General features: G+C 44.7%; 1 protein-coding gene across 1 annotated transcript in view; it reads right to left on the reverse strand.

Annotated features, from left to right (window-relative positions):
- Nucleotides 1-5184: 5184 nt before the first annotated feature.
- Nucleotides 5185-19370, reverse strand: part of TNFAIP2 (TNF alpha induced protein 2) — a 30086-nt gene continuing 15900 nt past the window's right edge. The window contains exons 6-12 of the mRNA XM_082217749.1: nucleotides 17565-17665; nucleotides 16907-17005; nucleotides 15025-15145; nucleotides 12929-13051; nucleotides 11331-11486; nucleotides 8850-8971; nucleotides 5185-6512 (exon numbers count right to left, since the gene is read on the reverse strand). Of these exons, the coding sequence (XP_082073875.1) occupies nucleotides 6374-6512; nucleotides 8850-8971; nucleotides 11331-11486; nucleotides 12929-13051; nucleotides 15025-15145; nucleotides 16907-17005; nucleotides 17565-17665 (861 nt within the window). The 3' untranslated portion in view covers nucleotides 5185-6373. The remainder of the gene's footprint in view (nucleotides 6513-8849; nucleotides 8972-11330; nucleotides 11487-12928; nucleotides 13052-15024; nucleotides 15146-16906; nucleotides 17006-17564; nucleotides 17666-19370) is intronic.

The raw sequence follows: 19370 nt of genomic DNA on the forward strand, positions 1-19370 counted from the left end.
CGCTTCAGGTTACAGACTCCGCTAACCCAGAAATAGTGCTTCAGGTTAAGAACTTTGTTTCAGGATGAGAACAGAAATCATGCTCCGGCGGCGCGGCAGCAGCGGGGGGCCCCATTAGCTAAAGTGGTGCTTCAGGTTAAGAACAGTTTCAGGTTAAGAACGGGCCTCCGGAACGAATTAAGTACTTAACCCGAGGTACCACTGTACATGGAGACACTATGGAAAAGTTTGTCGATGAACTCAAAGCAAGTAACTGAGCGATAAATTTGCATTCAGTGCAAAAGAGCAGAAATTAGAGGAAAGACTTTGGAGGGATCCTACTCTGGAGAAAGCAATTGGACTATGTCATGCAGCATCCCTACCAGAGAGGAATGGCAAACCAAGCTGATGGAGTACGCCGAAATGGCAAAATTGACCGGAAAGCTCAGGAACCAAGAAGACAAAAACTTCAATAAAGAATGGGAAAAAATAGGAGACCACTGTAAGCAGATGAAAACATTAGCAAGATTGCAATAACGCTTGTAATGTAGCAATTACCATGGACAATATGGAGAGATATAAAACATGGATTATGGAATAATATGCAGCTGAAAAGGTTGACAAAAGGACCCATGGAGGGGATGGTAGGAAGTCCGGAGATTCAGAGAAATCTTTAAATATGAATATGCATATTTTCTTTAAAAATGTTTAGGGGCACTCTCATTTTGACTCAAGAAAATCACTGTTTTATAGGCTACCATCGGGGGTAGCAAGGAAACTGAAGATTCGAAGAAACTATTTTTTTGTTTTGTTTCTTCTCTTGTTAAATTCACAAAATGTTTAGGGGTATGCTTACCCTTGCGCCCCCCCCGAAAAAAGCACTGTGAATATTTATTTTGTGCTGTTATAATTCCACACTTATCAAATCAAATTTATTTCGAAAATAAAAGAAATATGTCATACAGCTGAAGCAGCAAGAGCTCAGTTACAGACTATGACAACTATGAGCTTTGGGGGGGGGCAAAGTTGTTGAGCTTTTTTGGGGGACACCACTGTGGTGTAGTGGTTAAGAGCGATAGACTCATAATCTGGTGAACCAGGTTCGCTTCCCCGCTCCTCCACATGCAGCTGCAGGGTGACCTTGGGTTAATCACACTTCTCTAAAGTCTCTCAGCCTCATTCACAGAGTGTTTGTTGTGGGGGAGGAAGGGAAAGGAGAATGTTAGCCACTTTGAGACTCTTTAGGGTAGTGATAAAGCGGGATATCAAATCCAAACTCTTCTTCTTCTTCTTCTTTTCACAGCTCAATTCTAGGACACGTATAGCAGCCCAAAGGAGGTCCCATATTTATAGGTTGCAAGGTGCAGTGAGTACTTAAAGAGTTATAGACCCAAGCTTTGATCCAACAGGCAACATGCTCCTTGCCCCTTCCTTTTGAAGAGTGGGGTGGGCACAGTGTGGCAAGCAGCCAGAGTTCCAGAAGTGGGCAAGCAAATGGGCACTCCCTTGCGTGGGTTTTGTCTGCAAGGCTTGCTTGTGTTGGGACTGGCGTCTCAACATCCTTGAACCCCAAGTTCCAGACCTGTTGAGAGCTGAGAGCAGCAATTTCTTCCTGCTCCTAAATGCCAAGTCAATTTGCCTTAAACTAACACAGTATACAAATGGATCTTTATTCAGTGATCCAGGGTGGAGGAGTGGAACTTCCTATGCAAAGACAACCTGAGCTTCTGGGGAAAATTGACAAGGGGAGTGGTGGAGGGGCTAAAATCTAAGATCAGCATCTGATGGGAGGAAATGGGACTGCATGATTCATGCATTCCCCAGTGTTAATTTGCTGTTTTAGTTTAAGTGAATGAATAAATGAGCCTCCATCAGGCAGCTGAACAAAGACAGGTTTTAAAATCTGCAATAAACACAAGAAGAATGCTCTGAAGGCAGCACTTCCTGTGATATGGTATTCGCTTACACAGGCCTGTTTCTGTAGGGCAACTCCTCTGTTTGTTCACGCTAGCTAAGACTTCTCCCCAAGTACTTTGTTGTTGCTGTTTAGTCATTTAGTCGTGTCTGACTCTTCGTGACCCCATGGACCAGAGCACGCAAGGCACTCCTGTCTTCCACTGTCTCCCACAGTTTGGTCAAACTCATGCTGGTAGCTTCGAGAACACTGTCCAACCATCTCATCCTCTGTCATCCCCTTCTCTTTGTGCCCTCCATCTTTCCCAACATCAGGGTCTTTTCCAGAGAGTCTTCTCATGAGGTGGCCAAAGTATTGGAGCCTCAGCTTCAGGACCTGTCCTTCCAGTGAGCACTCAGGGCTGATTTCCTTAAAAATGGAGAGGTTTGATCTTCTTGCAGTCCATGGGACTCTCAAGAGTCTCCTCCAGCACCATAATTCAAAAGCATCAATTCTTCAGCGATCAGCCTTTATTATGGTCCAGCTCTCACTTCCATACATCACTACTGGGAAAACCAAAGATTTAACTTTACGAACCTTTGTTGGCAAGGTGATGTCTCTGCTTTTTAGGATGCTAAATGCCAGATTAACCATCCAATGTTCTGCTGACATCGATATGGTTCCCACCGAGGTCACGGGCACCATGGTGGAGTGGAACTAACTTGTGCTTCCTCTGTTTAGGACTGGCCAGATCTTGCTTCAGTCGTAGGCAAACTGCTCTCCTTTTGGTCTAATTTCTTTTTGTAAGTAGCCAGGTCACCTGCTTGGAGTTTTTCTCATTTTTATTTCAGCTCAGTGGTATTCCACATGGTGCGCCTTTTATGATCATGGGGTCCGATTCCTCATCTTCAGAAGATAAGACCATGGACTTGGAGGGAGGTCAAGAAGGAATTGTCCACAGAGCCAACCAAACAGGTCCTCACTGCCCCAAAAGCTCCAACTAGGAATGGGTAAGGGAAGAATTTCAATTTGCATTCAAAGGCAAACTAACCTAATTCACATTTCCCGAAACAATGAATGAATGAGAACACAGCCATTCTTCAAAAGTCACACTTCTCTGAATTCTGCAATGCAGTTCTCCAGGCAAGTAATGTGTAAAAAAAAACCCCACACAAATAAATGCATATATTAAAGTGTGGATAAAAACGTATATAGTTGTGAAGTGAAATTTGTGTATGGAAATGGACTGTAGGAGGCGATATGCTTTGCAAAAATGTAATACATTAGGAAAAAATGTATTCAGAAATGTGTCTGTTATGAGAAATTCTCACTAAAATGCTGATGCACTTTCATGAGAACTGAAGAAATAAATGAATCACTAACTGATGTGGAAATGTGGAGAACTTAAAACATGAAAAATGAGAAACAGAGAGCAACTGATTTGCCCATTCCTACATATAGCACATTAGCCATACACTGTGCCCTGTAAACTCTCTCTCTTCTCTCTCTCTCTCTCTCTCTCTCTCTCTCTCTCTCTCTCTCTCTCTCTCTCTCATATTCTGCTTTCCCCCCAGACAGGGACTTGAGTTACCTTATAGGAAACACAGAAACAGCTAAAAGATACCACACACACAAACGCAAACAAGCAAGTAAACAGACACACACCACTCTTGTTTATTTAATATCCTAAAGCTGGATCATGTGACTCCTCATTCTTCCTTCATCCACCAACCATGAGCAGCAGCAGTGGGAGAACATGCTGCTGGTGGGATGTTCTCTTCCATGGGACCCTCCTAGACATAACAGCCCTTGTCTGGACCTGAAAAACCCTGATTGTGACTTTCCATAGTTGATCCAGCTTATCCACATATTTGGGGTTTGCATGCCATCTCCAAGGTATTCTTAAGACGCTCCAGAAGCAATATTTTCATGTTTGGGGAAAGTAGCCACCCCCATCCTTTCTCACCAAATAGTTTTCGGCATCTCCGAAGCACTTTTGAAAGCTCAGCCGTTCTACAGGAAGTCCATTTTCTTCTCACTTTAGGCCGGCTGCTATGATAGACCCTGGCACATGGCCTTCGTTAGCTCTCTGGCTCGGTTACACAAATATTATCTGGCCCAACAGTATGTGTTCTCCTTCTACAGTTATGCTTTTCACTCTTGAAATATACTCAGAGTCGAGTGTGGATTTCATGCTCTTTATTCAGCTCATAGTAGTGAGGAATGAAAGTTCCCCCCAAATATCTGCTTTATATACATTATTTACACAATGTGATTGGCTAATTCCAGGATTCTCCTGTAGGCTAATCAGATTGCGGATTCACTTCCACCTGGAGCTGGATTGGGTGGCTCCTGCGGACCAATCAGACTGCTGCATTCTGAATCCTATTGTTCTAGGACCAATCCGACTGCTGAATTTTGGATCCTATTCAACTTAGTACATATCAACTCTGTCGCCTGACACATTTCTTTCACTGGAGCCACAACAGGCAGTCGTTGCAAGAGGGATGTGAAAAGCAGTGGCGTGGCGTGGGTTGTCAGCACCCGGGGCAAGGCAAGTAATTTGCGCCCCCTAACCCGTGGATTTGCGCCCCCTAACCCTAACCCCCAGATGTTGCGCCCGTGCGGCTGGCCCCCCTGCACCCCCCACGCTACGCCACTGGTGAAAAGGCCAGGAAGAACAGCGGACAGGAAGGATTGCTAGAGAACACAACTCCTCGGGTGTTCTCTATTGCTTGACAACACACCTGTCAGAAGCAGGATGTCTCTGATGGCCAGTTATAGAGAATCACAAGTGGGGGAAGTGCTCCTGCACTCAAGTACTTTCTTCAGGTTCCCATCGGCATCTGATTGGCCATCCTAACAACAGGATGGGGGGTCTAGAAAGGCCATTGGCCGGATCCAAGAAAGCTTCGAGCTTCCAGACTTTCCCCCTCTCCTGTCTTACTTCTAGCATTAACTACATATCTGAGCCAGCGTGGTGTAGTGGTTAAGAGCGGTAGACTCATAATCTGGGGAACCGGGTTCACGTCTCTGCTCCTCCACATGCAGCTGCTGGGTGACCTTGGGCCAGTCACACTTCTTTGAAGTCTCTCAGCCCCACTCACCTCACAGAGTGTTTGTTGTGGGGGAGGAAGGGAAAGGAGATTGTTAGCCGCTTGGAGACTCCTGAAGGGGAGTGAAAGGCGGGATATCAAATCCAAACTCTTCTTTTCTTCTTGCTTCCCACTTTCTCTAGGAGGCAAATTCTAACCCTTGGCTTTCAAAACATGCTCCTAAAAGCTGGAGGATGGGAAGAGATCAACGACACCTTTACTAAATATTATAAGTGCACCTTTATTTTGTACAACTTGGTATACAATGACAACTTGGGATGCTTTAACTAAAAAAAACCCCCGACAACCACTGGATAGCAAAACAATGACTATGGACCAGGAGACTCACAAGCAGAAACTGAAGCAACATCTGTACAGTGGTATATTTACACTCTTTTTATAGATACATTAACAATATTATTATTATTATTAATATTACTATTATTAACATTTGTATCCTGCTTGTTCCAAGCAGCTCAAGGCAGCATACATGAAAATACTTCATTGATTTTATCACAATAAGCTTGTGAGGCTGGCTGTTTATCTTATATACAAACTGCTCCACAGACTGATGCCATCAAAGTGGTTTCCAGAAAGGTTAAAAAAAGAGAAATACAAAAAGAAAAAGAAAAAAGAGAGAGGGTGGGACAGAGTGACTTGCCTGAAAACCATCGTTTGTGGCCGAAGCAGAAACTTGAACCCAGGTCCAAGTGTAGCACCTAATCCCTAAGCCACACCAACAGCAATCCTGATATCACACAGACTGTCATCAAGATGCTAGTACATTATCAATACATACTATCGAGCAAAACATCACAATTTTACATGTGGTTTTCACAGCCATCTACCTAGAGCCCAAAAGGGCTTTTCACAGAAGAAGCAGCTTCTGGGAGTTTTTACTTCATTTTGTTTTTAATAAAAAAATCAAGACAACATTCCAAGTGCTATTTACATTTTGAGGACTTTTCCATTTCCGTCCATCCATTTTACAAAGGATCCTTTCTATTTAAGGAAGAAACGTGTGCAAACAGCTACTGCGCTTTTCTTTCAAGTGCTTTAATAAGGAACAGGAAACGAAGGCTTCCCTTTGGCATCACACCAGCACCACCCAGGTGAGGTAGCCTGACAGAGATCCCATCCCATTTTCGAGATGGGGAAAACTGAGGCAGCAGAGGAAATGCTGGAGACTTCACAGGCCCTTGAATCTGGTGGGACCTCTAAGCCAACTTCCATTTTATCCTGGCATTCTGGTAGCGGCGTAAAGATCAAGCCGCTTTTTCCAAAACTAGGACCTGGGGTTGGTTTTTGAACTATGTGGCTGAGTCTGGAAGGAGGCTGGAGCTGAATTCAGGTCTCCCATGAACGGCAGCTGTTTGAGTCAATCAAGAGGCAACAGGCAAGCTCATCACACCCTGATTGTCGAAAACAAGTGTTTGTGGGGTAAGGTAGCAGTTACACCAATGTCCAGCACACTCAGGATGCTTCTGGTTTCATTGCGGGACAAGTTTCCTTTGATGTACAAGATGGCGGACAGGTGCTCCTTGCTGTCAAAGAGGAAACACGGAGCGTCAGAATTTGAAAGGATACAGCAACACAGAGGCAGTAGAAATATTCAACGAAAGAGAGCAAATCTGGGACTCCCAACTCTCTGAACTCGACTGCTGTCCCTGATTTATCTAAGAACCTAAGAAGAGGCTGCAGGAATCAGGCCAATGGCCGATCTAGTTCAGCATTCTGTTCCCACAGGGGCTGACCAAGATACCTGTGGGAAGTCTGCAAGTAGGCCGCCGAGACCACATAACACCAGTCCTGAAAGACCTACATTGGCTCCCAGTACATTTCCAAGCACAATTCAAAGTGTTGGTGCTGACCTTTAAAGCCCTAAATGGCCTTGGTCCAGTATACCTGAAGGAGCATCTCCACCCCCATCGTTCAGCCCGGACACTGAGGTCCAGCACTGAGGGCCTTCTGGCAGCTCCCTCACTGCGTCAAGTGCAGTTGCAGGGCCTTCTTGGTAGTGGCGCCCCCTCTTCAGATGTCAAGGAAAAACAACTACCTGACTTTGAGTAGATATCTGAAGGCAGCCCTGTTTAGGGAAGTTTTTAATGTGTGATGTTTCATCACGTTTTTAATATTCTGTTGGGAGCCGCCCAGAGTGGCTGGGGAAACCAGAACTCTGCAACTTTTCTTCATAGGGAAGTTAATCTACCCCCTTGATCAATTTGGTTGCCCTGCAGATGAGAATATTAAAAGATACACGCATTGAATAGTGTTTCTACATGTCTTTCCTAGCAGGAAAGGCAGCAAGTGACGGGATGTGACTAAAAGAGGTCCTTACCTTGTTGTTCAACAGGTATTTCCTGTCTGGGGAGTTTACAGCCAACATTGCAGTTCTCTTGACATTAACTCTGCCTCCTGTGCTCCTGTACTCATGAGGACTAGTGGCAATCAGTATGAGAGGCACCCTTTTAATGCATGGGATGGGAGGGATTGGCACTCTAATTTAGAGTATCAATTCGCCAGCAAAATGCCAGGTGTGGAAGTGTTTCATTGAAGTGGGAATAGATTCCCAACCTGCAGCTAAAGCACTGTGATACCACTTTAAATAGACATAGCTTCCACAGAGCTTGCAATTCCCAGAGTTCCCTGGGAAGAGGGATTGATTGTTAAACTGGGAATTGTACCTCTGTGAAGGTAATAGGGGTCGCCTAGCAACTCTCAGCAGCTACAACTCCCAGAATTCTTTGGGGGAAACCATGACTGCTGCTAGATGTTGGAAAACTGGCATTGGGCTGGACACAGATACTAGAGTACGGTCAACAGCATTGACTGGGAAATTAATAAGCCAGGCCAGAGTGGCAAAGGGAAGACACAACCCCTTTTCCTTTTATAACATGTAGCGAATGTTTATTGAATATGTAAATTGTTCAGACGGAGGCAGGAATCCACCCAACACTCATGGGAAAATGTGGCGTGATCTCTTAGACCAATCAAACAAAACTTTATTACACAGCATGACAAAAGTCTGTAATTTTATCAGGGCAAGTTATTTGTTGTTTACTGTTGTAACAATTGCTTTCTCAAAATGTATCGCCTGTACCATGAAAAATAAATAAAAACATTACAAAAAAGGTATGATTGTGCTTTAAAGGTGCTATAGTGAACATATGGCCTAATTTTGGCTTTGCCAGGCTATGTCTGGAAGAAGCGAGAGAAGCGAGAAGCGTTTGTTGAGGGAGCAATCTCATGCTTTCACTGCTCTAGACCAGGCATAGGCAAACTCGGCCCTCCAGATGTTTTGGGACTACAACTCCCATCATCCCTAGCTAACAGGACCAGTGGTCAGGGATGATGGGAATTATAGTCTCAAAAACATCTGGAGGGCCGAGTTTGCCTATGCCTGCTCTTGACGATGTGAAGATGGCAGGCATGTGATTATATCAGCAGTTATGTCTGCCTGCTGCAAAAACTTCCTAGCTGGATTATATTATTCAAATTTATGAAATCTGTGGTGTCTTATTTCATGGGGGTGGTGCTATCTTACCCAAGTGTGGCACTGCTGCCACACTGGCTCAAAGTTTCCATGTAACCCAGGAGTTGCCAACCTTTTGGGGCCCATGGGTACATTTGGGCACCACCACAAATTGGCTGCCATGGGGCGCAAACCCAACCCAACATGCACACTGGACTTCACAAAGCACAATAAAATACCCATTTCACAGAAGGCAAACTGGTGAGGCTCAGGGATGAGGAACCTGTCCAAGAAACTGAATGAATGGCTGCAATTCTATGTAAGCCCCAATTACATCTGAGGAGACCTACATAGGGTGGCTCTGTGTTGGCAGCCCGAGAAGTGAGGTCATAAATTCTTTTCCTCTTACCTGATATCTGGATATTTACTGGCAAGCATTCCGACTTCAACCATGACAGTATCTGTACCTTGGAGTTTGATGATTTCAGCCAGGCTTGGGAGAGCATAACCCAGCCATTTGGCAGTGGACCCCTATCAAGTTAAAAAGACCACATTGAGTCAGTCAACATGCAAAACCCCAGATAAAAATTAGGCCATCCATATACTCAAAATATAGAATCACAAGGCAGGAAAGGACTAGACTGCTATGGAGACCCTGAGACCCTCAAGGCAGAGTCCCCACCATATTCACAGAAATCTGCTCAGGAGATTTTTGGCAGACAAGCCATATTAGAAACATGTCCCATGAAGGCAAACAGGTTGAAAACTACGTTGCTATTTATTTATTCTGCTAAAGAACATTTCAAAACACACACTTCAACTTTTGCCAGATGTCGAATATCTGGCACGCTCAAAATGTCCCCACCTCTTCAGCTCATGTTTCTTGCATCTCAATACCCTGCCCTATAAAAGTACACAGAAATTCTAGACTGCGGCACTCTACATTTCACACCGAAGACATGTGGATATGAAGATAGACATCTGGCTCCATTATAACCATGATACCAGATTATACATCTTAAATAATATTTTAACAGCTTAATATACAGATGTGATGTGGTATATATCTTGCCAGAGATATGTTTTGCTAAAATTTGTTCGCTGGAAGCCAAGAGTTGTGAGTCCCGAGACATTGCTGGGCTCAAAGATGAAGCAGAAGGCTGAGATGGAGGAGGAGGAATCAGAGAATGACCTGAGGGGGTTGAGGCCAGGGCACAGAGGCTGGAAGAGATGGAATGTGGCAGCCCTGGCTGGGGAAGCAGGCATCTCAGTTCCCTTCTTCAGCCCTGGAGACTGGAGCACAGCAACAGAGGGAGAGCACCAGCCCACCGTTAGAGGTAGAGGAACCAGGAGCTGCAGTGGGGGGCACAGCCTGGGTGGCGCATCCGTCACTGGGAAGAGATGCACCCACCTCAGTTTAGTCTGCACACTCAACAGTCTCGCAAGGCCCAGGAGCCTCATGAGGAAGTTCACCTTGGAAGCTTGGTGGTTGGGCATGCCAACTTGTTGGGACAACTGTGTGGCTTTCATGCAGTTCTGACCTCTTCCTTGCCCTGATCTTGGACTCCTTAAACTTGGACTATGGGTTCTGGTCCGGCTAGCCTCCCCTTTCCTGCCATTTTTGTTTGTCAACTCTCTTGCCTGTGCATGTGTCGAGATGATCCACACCACAAGCAAATGGCTTCCCCAAAGAATCATGGGAACTGTAGTTTGTTAAGAGTACAGAGAACGACAGTTCCCAGGATTCTTTTGGAGAAGGCATGTGCTTTAAATATGTGTTGGATGTGCTTTAAATGTATGATTTGGACCTGCCCTTATTTTGAAATGAGGATGTCAAACATGGCTTATTCCCAACCATACGTGCTGAGCATTATGCACAAAAAATGCTTCATAGCACCTAGCGATGGGTGACTATCAATTTTGATTTTTTCTAATCTTCAGTCCTCCACATTTGCCCATCAGTTTGTGATTACTTTTATACATATATATATATATATATATATATATCCTCACAAAAATTCACCGACACTCTGGTGTGAATTTCTCCTAATATATAGATTTGTAAGCGATTTTGCCCAACACAGGAATTTTTGCAAATAGTCTTCCCCAAGGCAATGCAATTTTGTACATTCTTTTCACAAAGATGTGTATTCTTATGCACACACTACATGGTAACATGCATTTCTGTACACATTGCTTGGCTGGAGAACTGCATGGCAACATCTGGAGAAGGGTAAGATTCGAAGGATGGCTGTGCTTTATTTCGTGCATTGTTTCAGAAAGTGAAAATTAGGTAGGTTCATCTTTAAATGCAAACTGAATCACATTTCTCTCTCATCCTTTAAACCCCTATATGGCCTAGGACCCTCGTACCTACGGGACCGCCTCTCCTGGTATGTCCCACAGAGGAACTTACAGTCTTCAAACAAAAATATCCTAAAGGTCCCAGGCCACAGAGAGGTTAGGCTGGCCTCAACTAGAGCCAGGGCCTTCTCAGTGATGGCCCCAATCTGGTGGAATGCTCTGTCACAAGAGACTAGGGCCCCGCGGGACTTGACATCTTTCCGCAGGGCCTGGAAGACAGAGCTGTTCCACCAGGCCTTTGGTTAGGGCGCAGCCTGACTCCCTCCTTTGGCAAACTTCACAGAACTTTAGCCTAATGGTTGCCATCAATTTGAGTTGAATTAATTTTAATGAAATGATTTTAGAATGTTGTATTATTTTATTGTTGTTAGCCGCCCTGAGCCTGGCTTCGGCTGGGGAGGGCAGGATATAAATAAAATTTATTATTATTATTATTATTATCCCTAACAGCATGCAGCAGTAGCTTGTTAAATGTCAGGGGCTGCATGTCGAGACCGAAAAGCCCATGGTGAAAAACAAGACTTACATTCTCTAAGCAAAATGTGCACAGAATAGAGGCATGCTGTTGGACAAGCTCAGACAGGTTCTTTTGCAGTTCTGGGGTCCTCAAGCTAACCTTCTTCTTCATAAGCCTTGAAATGTACTCTTGGACCAGAAAGAAGTGAATTTTCTCAATGACAGCCTACAGCAAAAGAAGCAAAAGTAGTTAGTCCTTTGCGATCAGACGAAGGAGACAGAAGACACACACAAATCAATATAGCTTGAATTCTAAAAATACCAAGAGAAAGACTTTCCAAACTTGCCTAACTGGTTATTCTGAAAACAAACTGGTTTTTATAATTATCTAGAGCAGGAATGGGTAGAAGGCAGATTGGGGTTTACTGGAAGATCTCCTGAGTGATCTATACTGGATTGCAAAGAATTTTTGTTCCCATTTGTTTAATGATAGCAGCAACAAAACATCTTCTTTCTAAATTATATAGCTGAAATGCAGAAAACTTTTTTTGGGGGGGGTATGTGTTATTGAACTGTAACCATGTTAGCTTATGGGCTCTCTTAATAGGCCATAATTTGTTCCAAAAAGATTTCAGAAAAAATAAACATTGAGTGAGTTATGATCGCGAACAATGTACAAAGCATAAGAACTATCAGATGGGAACCATAAACTCCCCCCCCCCCAAGAGTTCCTGCTGCACGTTGACTGTTGGTTCTCATAATTAACTCCATTAGCTGGGTAGATTATTTTAAGAAGACAAAAGTAGGAAATTTGAATGCATGACCCTTCCCTTGTGAGTTTACATTGGCTTTTTGGAATGAAAAGCAAGCTTTCAAAGGAAAAGGGCTCTTGTGGTTTGGTCAAGCCCTTGAGCCTCTGAAACTGGAAAAAGGTCAAGGACTACAAGCAGTAGAGAATGATAAGTGAGCGCAGCTGGTTTGGTAGGCCAAGGAATTGAAACGGAGGAAGTCTCTTTTTTGAGCCAAACTTAAGACGCTCGGCAGACAGACTGGAACTGTGAATGCTGGATCCCTGTAGAACATCAACAAAGGGTGGTTTAAACCCTTTCCCCAGCCTTTCACTTCTCCCCTGAATTTCAATATATTTTCACCTAGTGCCTCCATCCTTTTCTTTTGGGTTTCTGGGAGCGATACCTCCAGTCCAGGAAGCCTTTTAAAATTTCTCCAACACTATACGGTGCATACACTCATACATAAGGGAAATGTGTGCGTACAGCATCAAAAGCAAAGCCTTTCTCAGGTTTAAACTCTCTTATAAACTACAGTGGTACCTTTGTTTATGAACTTAATCCATTCCAGAAGTCCACTCTTAAACCAAAGCGTTCTTAAACCAAGGCCTGCTTTCTCATAGCAGCGGGGGACTCAATTTACAAATGGAACACACTCAACAGGAAGAGGAACATGTTCTGCTTCCAAGGCAAAGTTCACAAACCAAAACACCTACTTCTGGGTTTGCAGCGTTCTTAATCCAAGTTGTTCATAAACTAAGCTGTTCTTAAACCAAGGTACCACTGTACTGCCCATTTTCAGCCTTAGGCTACAGGAGCTGATTAATCCCAGTGCCGGTCTTTGAAAAAACATAAAACTTCCTCCTTTTCATTAGCTTACCTGGCGAAGAGGGTCTTTGAGAGCTCTCAGTGTAGAAACATGATGTATGGCGGTTGCTATGATTTCATCAATAATATCAGTGCAGGAAGCCCATCTTCTCTGGGTAAACTTTCTAAAAATAGGCTGGGGGAAAGTTCAACACAAGAGCAACAGTTCAGGTTTTGGAACAGAATTTCCTACATTTGCATTTTTCTACTTTTGCACATTAGGAAAAAGGAACGGAAAAGTCTTTCAAAATATGGTATGCTACATTACTAAGACTGGAGAGGGCAGGGCAGCCAGTAACCTCAGACAATTCTCACTAACCCTTCTTCTTCCAGGCTGGGTCCATCACAACAAGGGTGGCCAGATGCAAAGAGGGGACAGGACTCCTGCACTGTTCACAGTTGTGCAGAAGAGGGAATTTTAGCAGGTGCTATTAAAGGCCCAGGAACCCCTTCCTCTTTTTCACCTGGCGGTGCTGGCTCCAGATTTGGGGTGGAGGCATTGGGCAATAAGGCCCTCGCCCTCCGTCTTATTCCCCTATCAGTCTGTTGTTGCCAGCTCCTCCTCCTCTGCCACAACTTGCTTCCCAGACAGAGACAATGAGCAAGAAGGCAGTGGAAGCTCCTTCTCACTTCCATCCAGTACGGTTGTTTCCTTGCTCATCCCATATCCTCACCAGATCAAGAGGCAGCAGAGCAAGCCGGCTGCAGTGGCGAAGAGGAACAGCAAGAACAGGCTGACCTTCTCCAGGCTTGTGGGCGGTGCCGGCCCCATCATTAGGCAAAGTGAAGCAGCCGCCTTAGGCGGCAGATGCTGGGGGACGGCAGCAATAGCAGCCTCCCGGCTATTCCTCCTAAGCCCTGGGGCTGCTCCTCTCTGTTGGAGGACAGAGACTAAGCTGCCTGTCAGTAGAGTGGAGGATCTTGCCAGGGTTGAAGTAAGATTCAGCCACTGGGGCAGTGGGAATAAGGAGAGGGTGCCATCGTGCCTGTTATGTACTGAGTTGAATAGGATCCAAAATGCAGCAGTCTGATTGGTCCTAGAACAATAGGATCCAGAATGCAGCAGTCTGATTGGTCCACAGGAGCCACCCAATCCAGCTCCAGGTGGAAGTGAATCCGCAACCTGATTGGCCCACAGGAGAATCCCGGACGTAGCCAATCACATGGGGCCCATTGTGTAAATAAGGTATATAAAGCAGATGTTTTGAGGGAACTTCCATTCCTCGCTACTATGAGCTGAATAAAGAGCATGAAATCCACACTCGACTCCGAGTATATTTCAGTGCCCTTTGCCTCAGACAATAAAAAACATTGGGCAACGGTTGATGCCCTGGCCCTGGTGCCTGAATGGCAGAAGGGAGGAGAAAAGCAAGAACCAAGTTCTTATTGCCCTTTTTGGATGCCTTATTCGTTCTAATTTGTTTTGTAATGTTTTATACTGCCCTCCGTATAAGTTTCCAGAGTGGTGAGTTATTTCTTTTAATCCTCTTTCTATGCACACCCTTTAACTGGCTGAGTGGCGTTGTCCTAGGAGCGGCAGTTCTGCCACCTCCAATATACTGTAGTAGAATCAGAGAATTGTAGAGTTGGAAGGGACATCGAGGGTCATCTAGTCCAGTGTTTTTCAACCACTGTTCCGTGGCACACTAGTGTGCCGCGAGATGTTGCCTGGTGTGCCGTGGGAAAAATTGAAAAATTCAAAAGATTTTTTTTATTTAAAAAATGTCAAATTTTCGCCCACTAGGCGGGCGCCGGACTGTGTCCACCCTATTTTCCATCCGTCCTGGGTGGGGATCAGATCGGATGGGATCGGATGAGAGTGGACAGGCGGTCCGCTGTCATCCGATTCCCCATAGAGAGCAGCGGGGCTCTGACATCTCCCTCTCCGCACACAGTGGTGGTGTGCCTCATGATTTTTTTCATGAAACAAGTGTGCCTTTGCCCAAAAAAGGTTGAAAAACACTGATCTAGTCCAACCCCTGCCTTGTAGGTGTTTTTTGCCCAACGTGGGGCTCAAACTCACAACCTTGAGGTTAAGAGTCTCATGCTCTGATGATTGAGCTATCCACAGGGCAAACCCAGAGGTGTATCACGCAGCTGTAGGGTTACCTGCAGTTCCTGAACCACACATTGAACGAGCACATCACAGCCACTGGTCTCAATGTCACTAAGGGCATTAACAATTTTCACTCGGATATAGTCCTGTCCTGATGTTTTTTCAGCGTGGGACCTGAAGGGAAGAAAGAAAGAAGCTGTGGTTTGTCCTGCCCTTGTTTCATGACGTCACCTGCTGCCTTTAACTCTGCTCTTGCAGCGGCAGTTGATGAACTCACAGAATGATAGAATTGTAGAATCCATGACCAGAAAGAAGAGGAACACCAAGAAGATTGGAAGAAATTTAAAGACTATTTGAATAAATATTGTAATATTAAAGATATGTAACCACTTGAAAGAAACAATTAGGCCTAGGATTAAAATGGAATTAAATTTATAAATAAGAAAATGTACAATAAGGAAAGTTATGTAATATGATTAGGACTGTGATATGGTCTTTTGAAACACTGATATTGGAAACTGCTACAAATAATTACTAAGAAATTCGGATGGAAGAGATTCGAGGAAGTCAAATACTATGTTTATGAAGATGGATGGCACTTAATTTTAATTAATTAAGTGGTAATATGTTTTTTCTTTTCTCTCTTTTTCTCCTATTTTTTGTTTGTCTTTATTATTGTTAATCTCTTCTTTTTTACTATGCTTATCTACTGAAAATTAAAAAAAAATTGGGAAAAAAAGAATTGTAGAGTCAGAAGGGACACCGAGGGTCATCTAGTCCAACCCCCTGCAAGGCAGGAATCTTTCACCCATAGTGGGGCTCAAACCCACAACCTTGAGATGAAGAGTCCCCTGCTTACCAACTGAGCCATCCTGGTAGGATGCAAATAAACCCAGTGCCATCAAATTCCTAAGCAATGATGCAAAAAACCCCCAAAAAACCCAGCATCAACAAATTAACAAATTATGTTTGCTTGCCTGTAAAGTGCCACAGGGCCCCTTATTTTTTGTTATAGCCGAGCAAGGGACACCTGCGCTGTGGGATGACCTTGTCATGTAAGTCTAGCAAACTAAATTAATGGATTTATGGCAGAGGTGGAGCTTCCCTCTTAGCCAATATACAACATCCAATAAATAATAATAATAATAATAATAATAATAATAATAATAATAATAATATATTTATATCCCACCCATCTGGCTGCGTCTCCCCAGCCACTCTGGGCAGCTTCCAACAAAATATTAAAATACAGTAGTCCATCAAACATTAGAAGCTTCCCTAAGCAGGGCTGCCTTCAGAAGTCCGGTAGTTGTTTTTCTCTTTGATATCTGGTGGGAGGGCGTTCCACAGGGTGGGTGCCACTACCGAGAAGGCCCTGTGCCTGGTTCCCTGTAACTTATGTAACAACATAGAATCACTCTGCATGTGCTCAGGGGCACCCTTAAAACGCCTGGTGTGGAAAACCATATTAGGGAAAGTGTTCCTCCCTATACTTGGGAGCTGCATGTTTGACTTGCATTCAAAATAGTAATTAAATATATATATAACTGGGTCCGCACTGAAACACTGCAGCCCGCCCTGCAGGGATGTAGTCTGGCACTGTACCATTGGTGAAGTTCATCCGTTTGACCATCTTCATTACATAAACAAAGCTTCCGTCTTCTGGAACTGGGTTGGACAACTGAAGTATGAATCATTTTATAGATGCTAGTCACTGATATGTCTGCAGAGGCACCCAGTACTGGCCACGGGGGAAACATGGGATTCTGGCCTAAATTAAGACTGGCGGACCCTCTGTGACAGCCTTTGCCAAGCTGGTGCCCACCAGAAGTTTTGGACTTCGACTCCCATCAGTCCCAGTTCTCACAGCTCCCATGAACCTGACCCGCCCACTATGCGTATTGCAAAACGACAGCGTTGCCATTCATTACTTACCGAAAACCCAAGCAACTGTTCATGTTTGTAACTACTGTCGCTTCAAAGTATTGGTTGTTCTTCTTCTCCCTCATGAAAATATCCAGTGCCTTCTTGTAGCTAGAGAGGCAGGGGAGGAATGAGGTAAGGATTAGAAAGTCTGTATATAATTCGGCATTGATATAATGAGGCTATTATTGGATTATGGTAATCAAAAACTAGGGACAGGGGTGGTGCTGTGGGTTAAACCACAGAGCCTAGGACTCGCTGATCAGAAGGTTGGCAGTTCGAATCCCTGTGACGGGGTGAGCTCCCATTGCTCGGTCCCTGCTCCTGCCAACCTAGCAGTTCGAAAGCATGTCAAAGTGCAAGTAGATAAATAGGTACCGCTCTGGCGGGAAGGTAGAGGGCGTTTCTGTGCACTGCTCTGGTTCGCCAGAAGCGGCTTAGTCATGCTGGCCACATGACCCGGAAGCTGTATGCCGGCTCCCTCAGCCAATAAAGCGAGATGAGCGCCGCAACCCCAGAGTTGGCCACGACTGGACCTAATGGTCAGGGGTCCCTTTACCTTTACCTAATCGAAAACTAATAAAAACTATTATCGAGAAAGCTGGCATCTGATTCAGAGCCTGCGCTGACATGATCTGAAACGCATTCCTTCGTGACCTTGCTATCCTACCTTTGCAGAAAGGCCAGGAGCTCTTCCAAAACTAGTGCTGACATTTGCTTGCCAAGCTGTGCGGAAATGCCTTCAGCTTCTTTCTGTTTGTTGTGGATAATCTAAAAAAACACACACACACAAAATTCCAAGAGTCACCACTGCAGCTCCTACTTTAATATCCGGCAATCCATAGTTAAGAACATAAGAATAGTGGTGGGCTGGAGTCCAAAGATTCCACAGATTTGCAGCGCTGGGAGGGACCCCAAGGGTCATCTAGTCTAACCCCCTTCAATGGAGGAATCTTTTTGCCCAACATGGGGCTCAAACCCATGAACCTGAGATTGAGAGCTGCATGCTCTACAGACAGAGGCATGGATGGACCAGTGGCAGCCTCCCCTCCTGCGGTTTCAAGCAACGTGTGTTCAGTTGCTCTGATTCTATGATCATTCTTTATTTATTAAATTTGTAAACAGCATGTTCTTCTTAACAGAGAGCACGTGTTGCGGTGGGGTCTAGCAAGCCACCCCACTGTTGCTGGGCAGATCTGTTTGGATGGCCACAGGCTATGATTGGGTACTTGTGTTTCTGGGGAGATTTCGATGTTACCAATTTGTGGGTTGGGCTCAAAGGTTTTAAATATCGGGCACACAGCTTTGGGCTTTCTCTTTTGCTGCATGCACCGGATCACCCACCCACCCTCCCTGAACTGGGGATTTTGCGCTTGACCTTGCTATGCCTGTCATGGGGTCGTCTGCTTTTGGGGCAGGGGCCTGGTAGGAATTTTGTCCATTTGGCTGATTGTATGGAATCATTTGGTTTTTGCCTACTGCATAGCAAATTGTCACAACTTGTAAGGTTTGCGGTTAGGCATTGGTTAAAAAATTGGTTGGTGGAGGAGTAAGTGCCTACCCCTCCAATGCTGGTGTTGCAAGGGAATTCCGTTAAAGGAATCCAGGGGCTTGCCATGCTTTTGTCCAAGTCCCTGGCATTGGGCTTGGGCCGTGCAAGCCTCTGGGAGTATGCGGGGAGAGGTGAGGGTCTGGTGCCCAGCTTCATGCAATTTATATCCTCAGCTGATCTCTGGCAAATGTAATCAGATAAATTTGAGGTGGCACAGTCAAATAGCATTTATTCCTGTTGCAGAAAATCTGTAGAATATGGCCTTCTAAGATGAGGGGTTTTTTTTTGGGGGGGGTGCTTCCGTATCTCAGGAGACAAATTTTATTGACTTCCAGGATCTGTTGGGATTGACTGACATAATACTAAATCCAAATTTTAATTCAGGCAAGGGCAAGTGAGATAAGTTCCCTACGAAGGAAAGTATTTACTGTATTTTTTGCTCTATAAGACTCACTTTTTCCCTCCTAAAAAGTAAGGGGAAATGTGTGCGCGTCTTATGGAACAAATGCAGGCTGAAGCCAGAACAGCAAGAGGGATTGCTGCTTTCACTGTGCAGTGATCCCTCTTGCTGTTCTGGCTTCTGAGATTCCGAATATTTTTTTTTCTTGTTTTCCTCCTCCAAAAACTAGGTGCGTCTTGTGGTCTGCTGCGTCTTATAGAGTGAAAAATACAGTATTTTAAACAGCTGGTGGTGTAACTCTGTGTACAGTGGTATCTTGGGTTACATACGCTTCAGGTTACATACGCTTCAGGTTACACACTCCACTAACCCAGAAATAGTGTTTCAAGTTAAGAACGTTGCTTCAGGATAAGAACAGAAATCGGGCTCCGGCGGTGTGGCGGCAGCAGAAAGCCCCATTAGCTAAAGTGGTGCTTCAGGTTAAGAACAGTTTCAGGTTAAGAACAGACCTCCGGAACGAATTA

This window comes from Podarcis vaucheri (assembly GCF_965113315.1).
Source record: "Podarcis vaucheri genome assembly, chromosome: 1".
Classification (NCBI taxonomy): Eukaryota; Metazoa; Chordata; class Lepidosauria; order Squamata; family Lacertidae; genus Podarcis; species Podarcis vaucheri.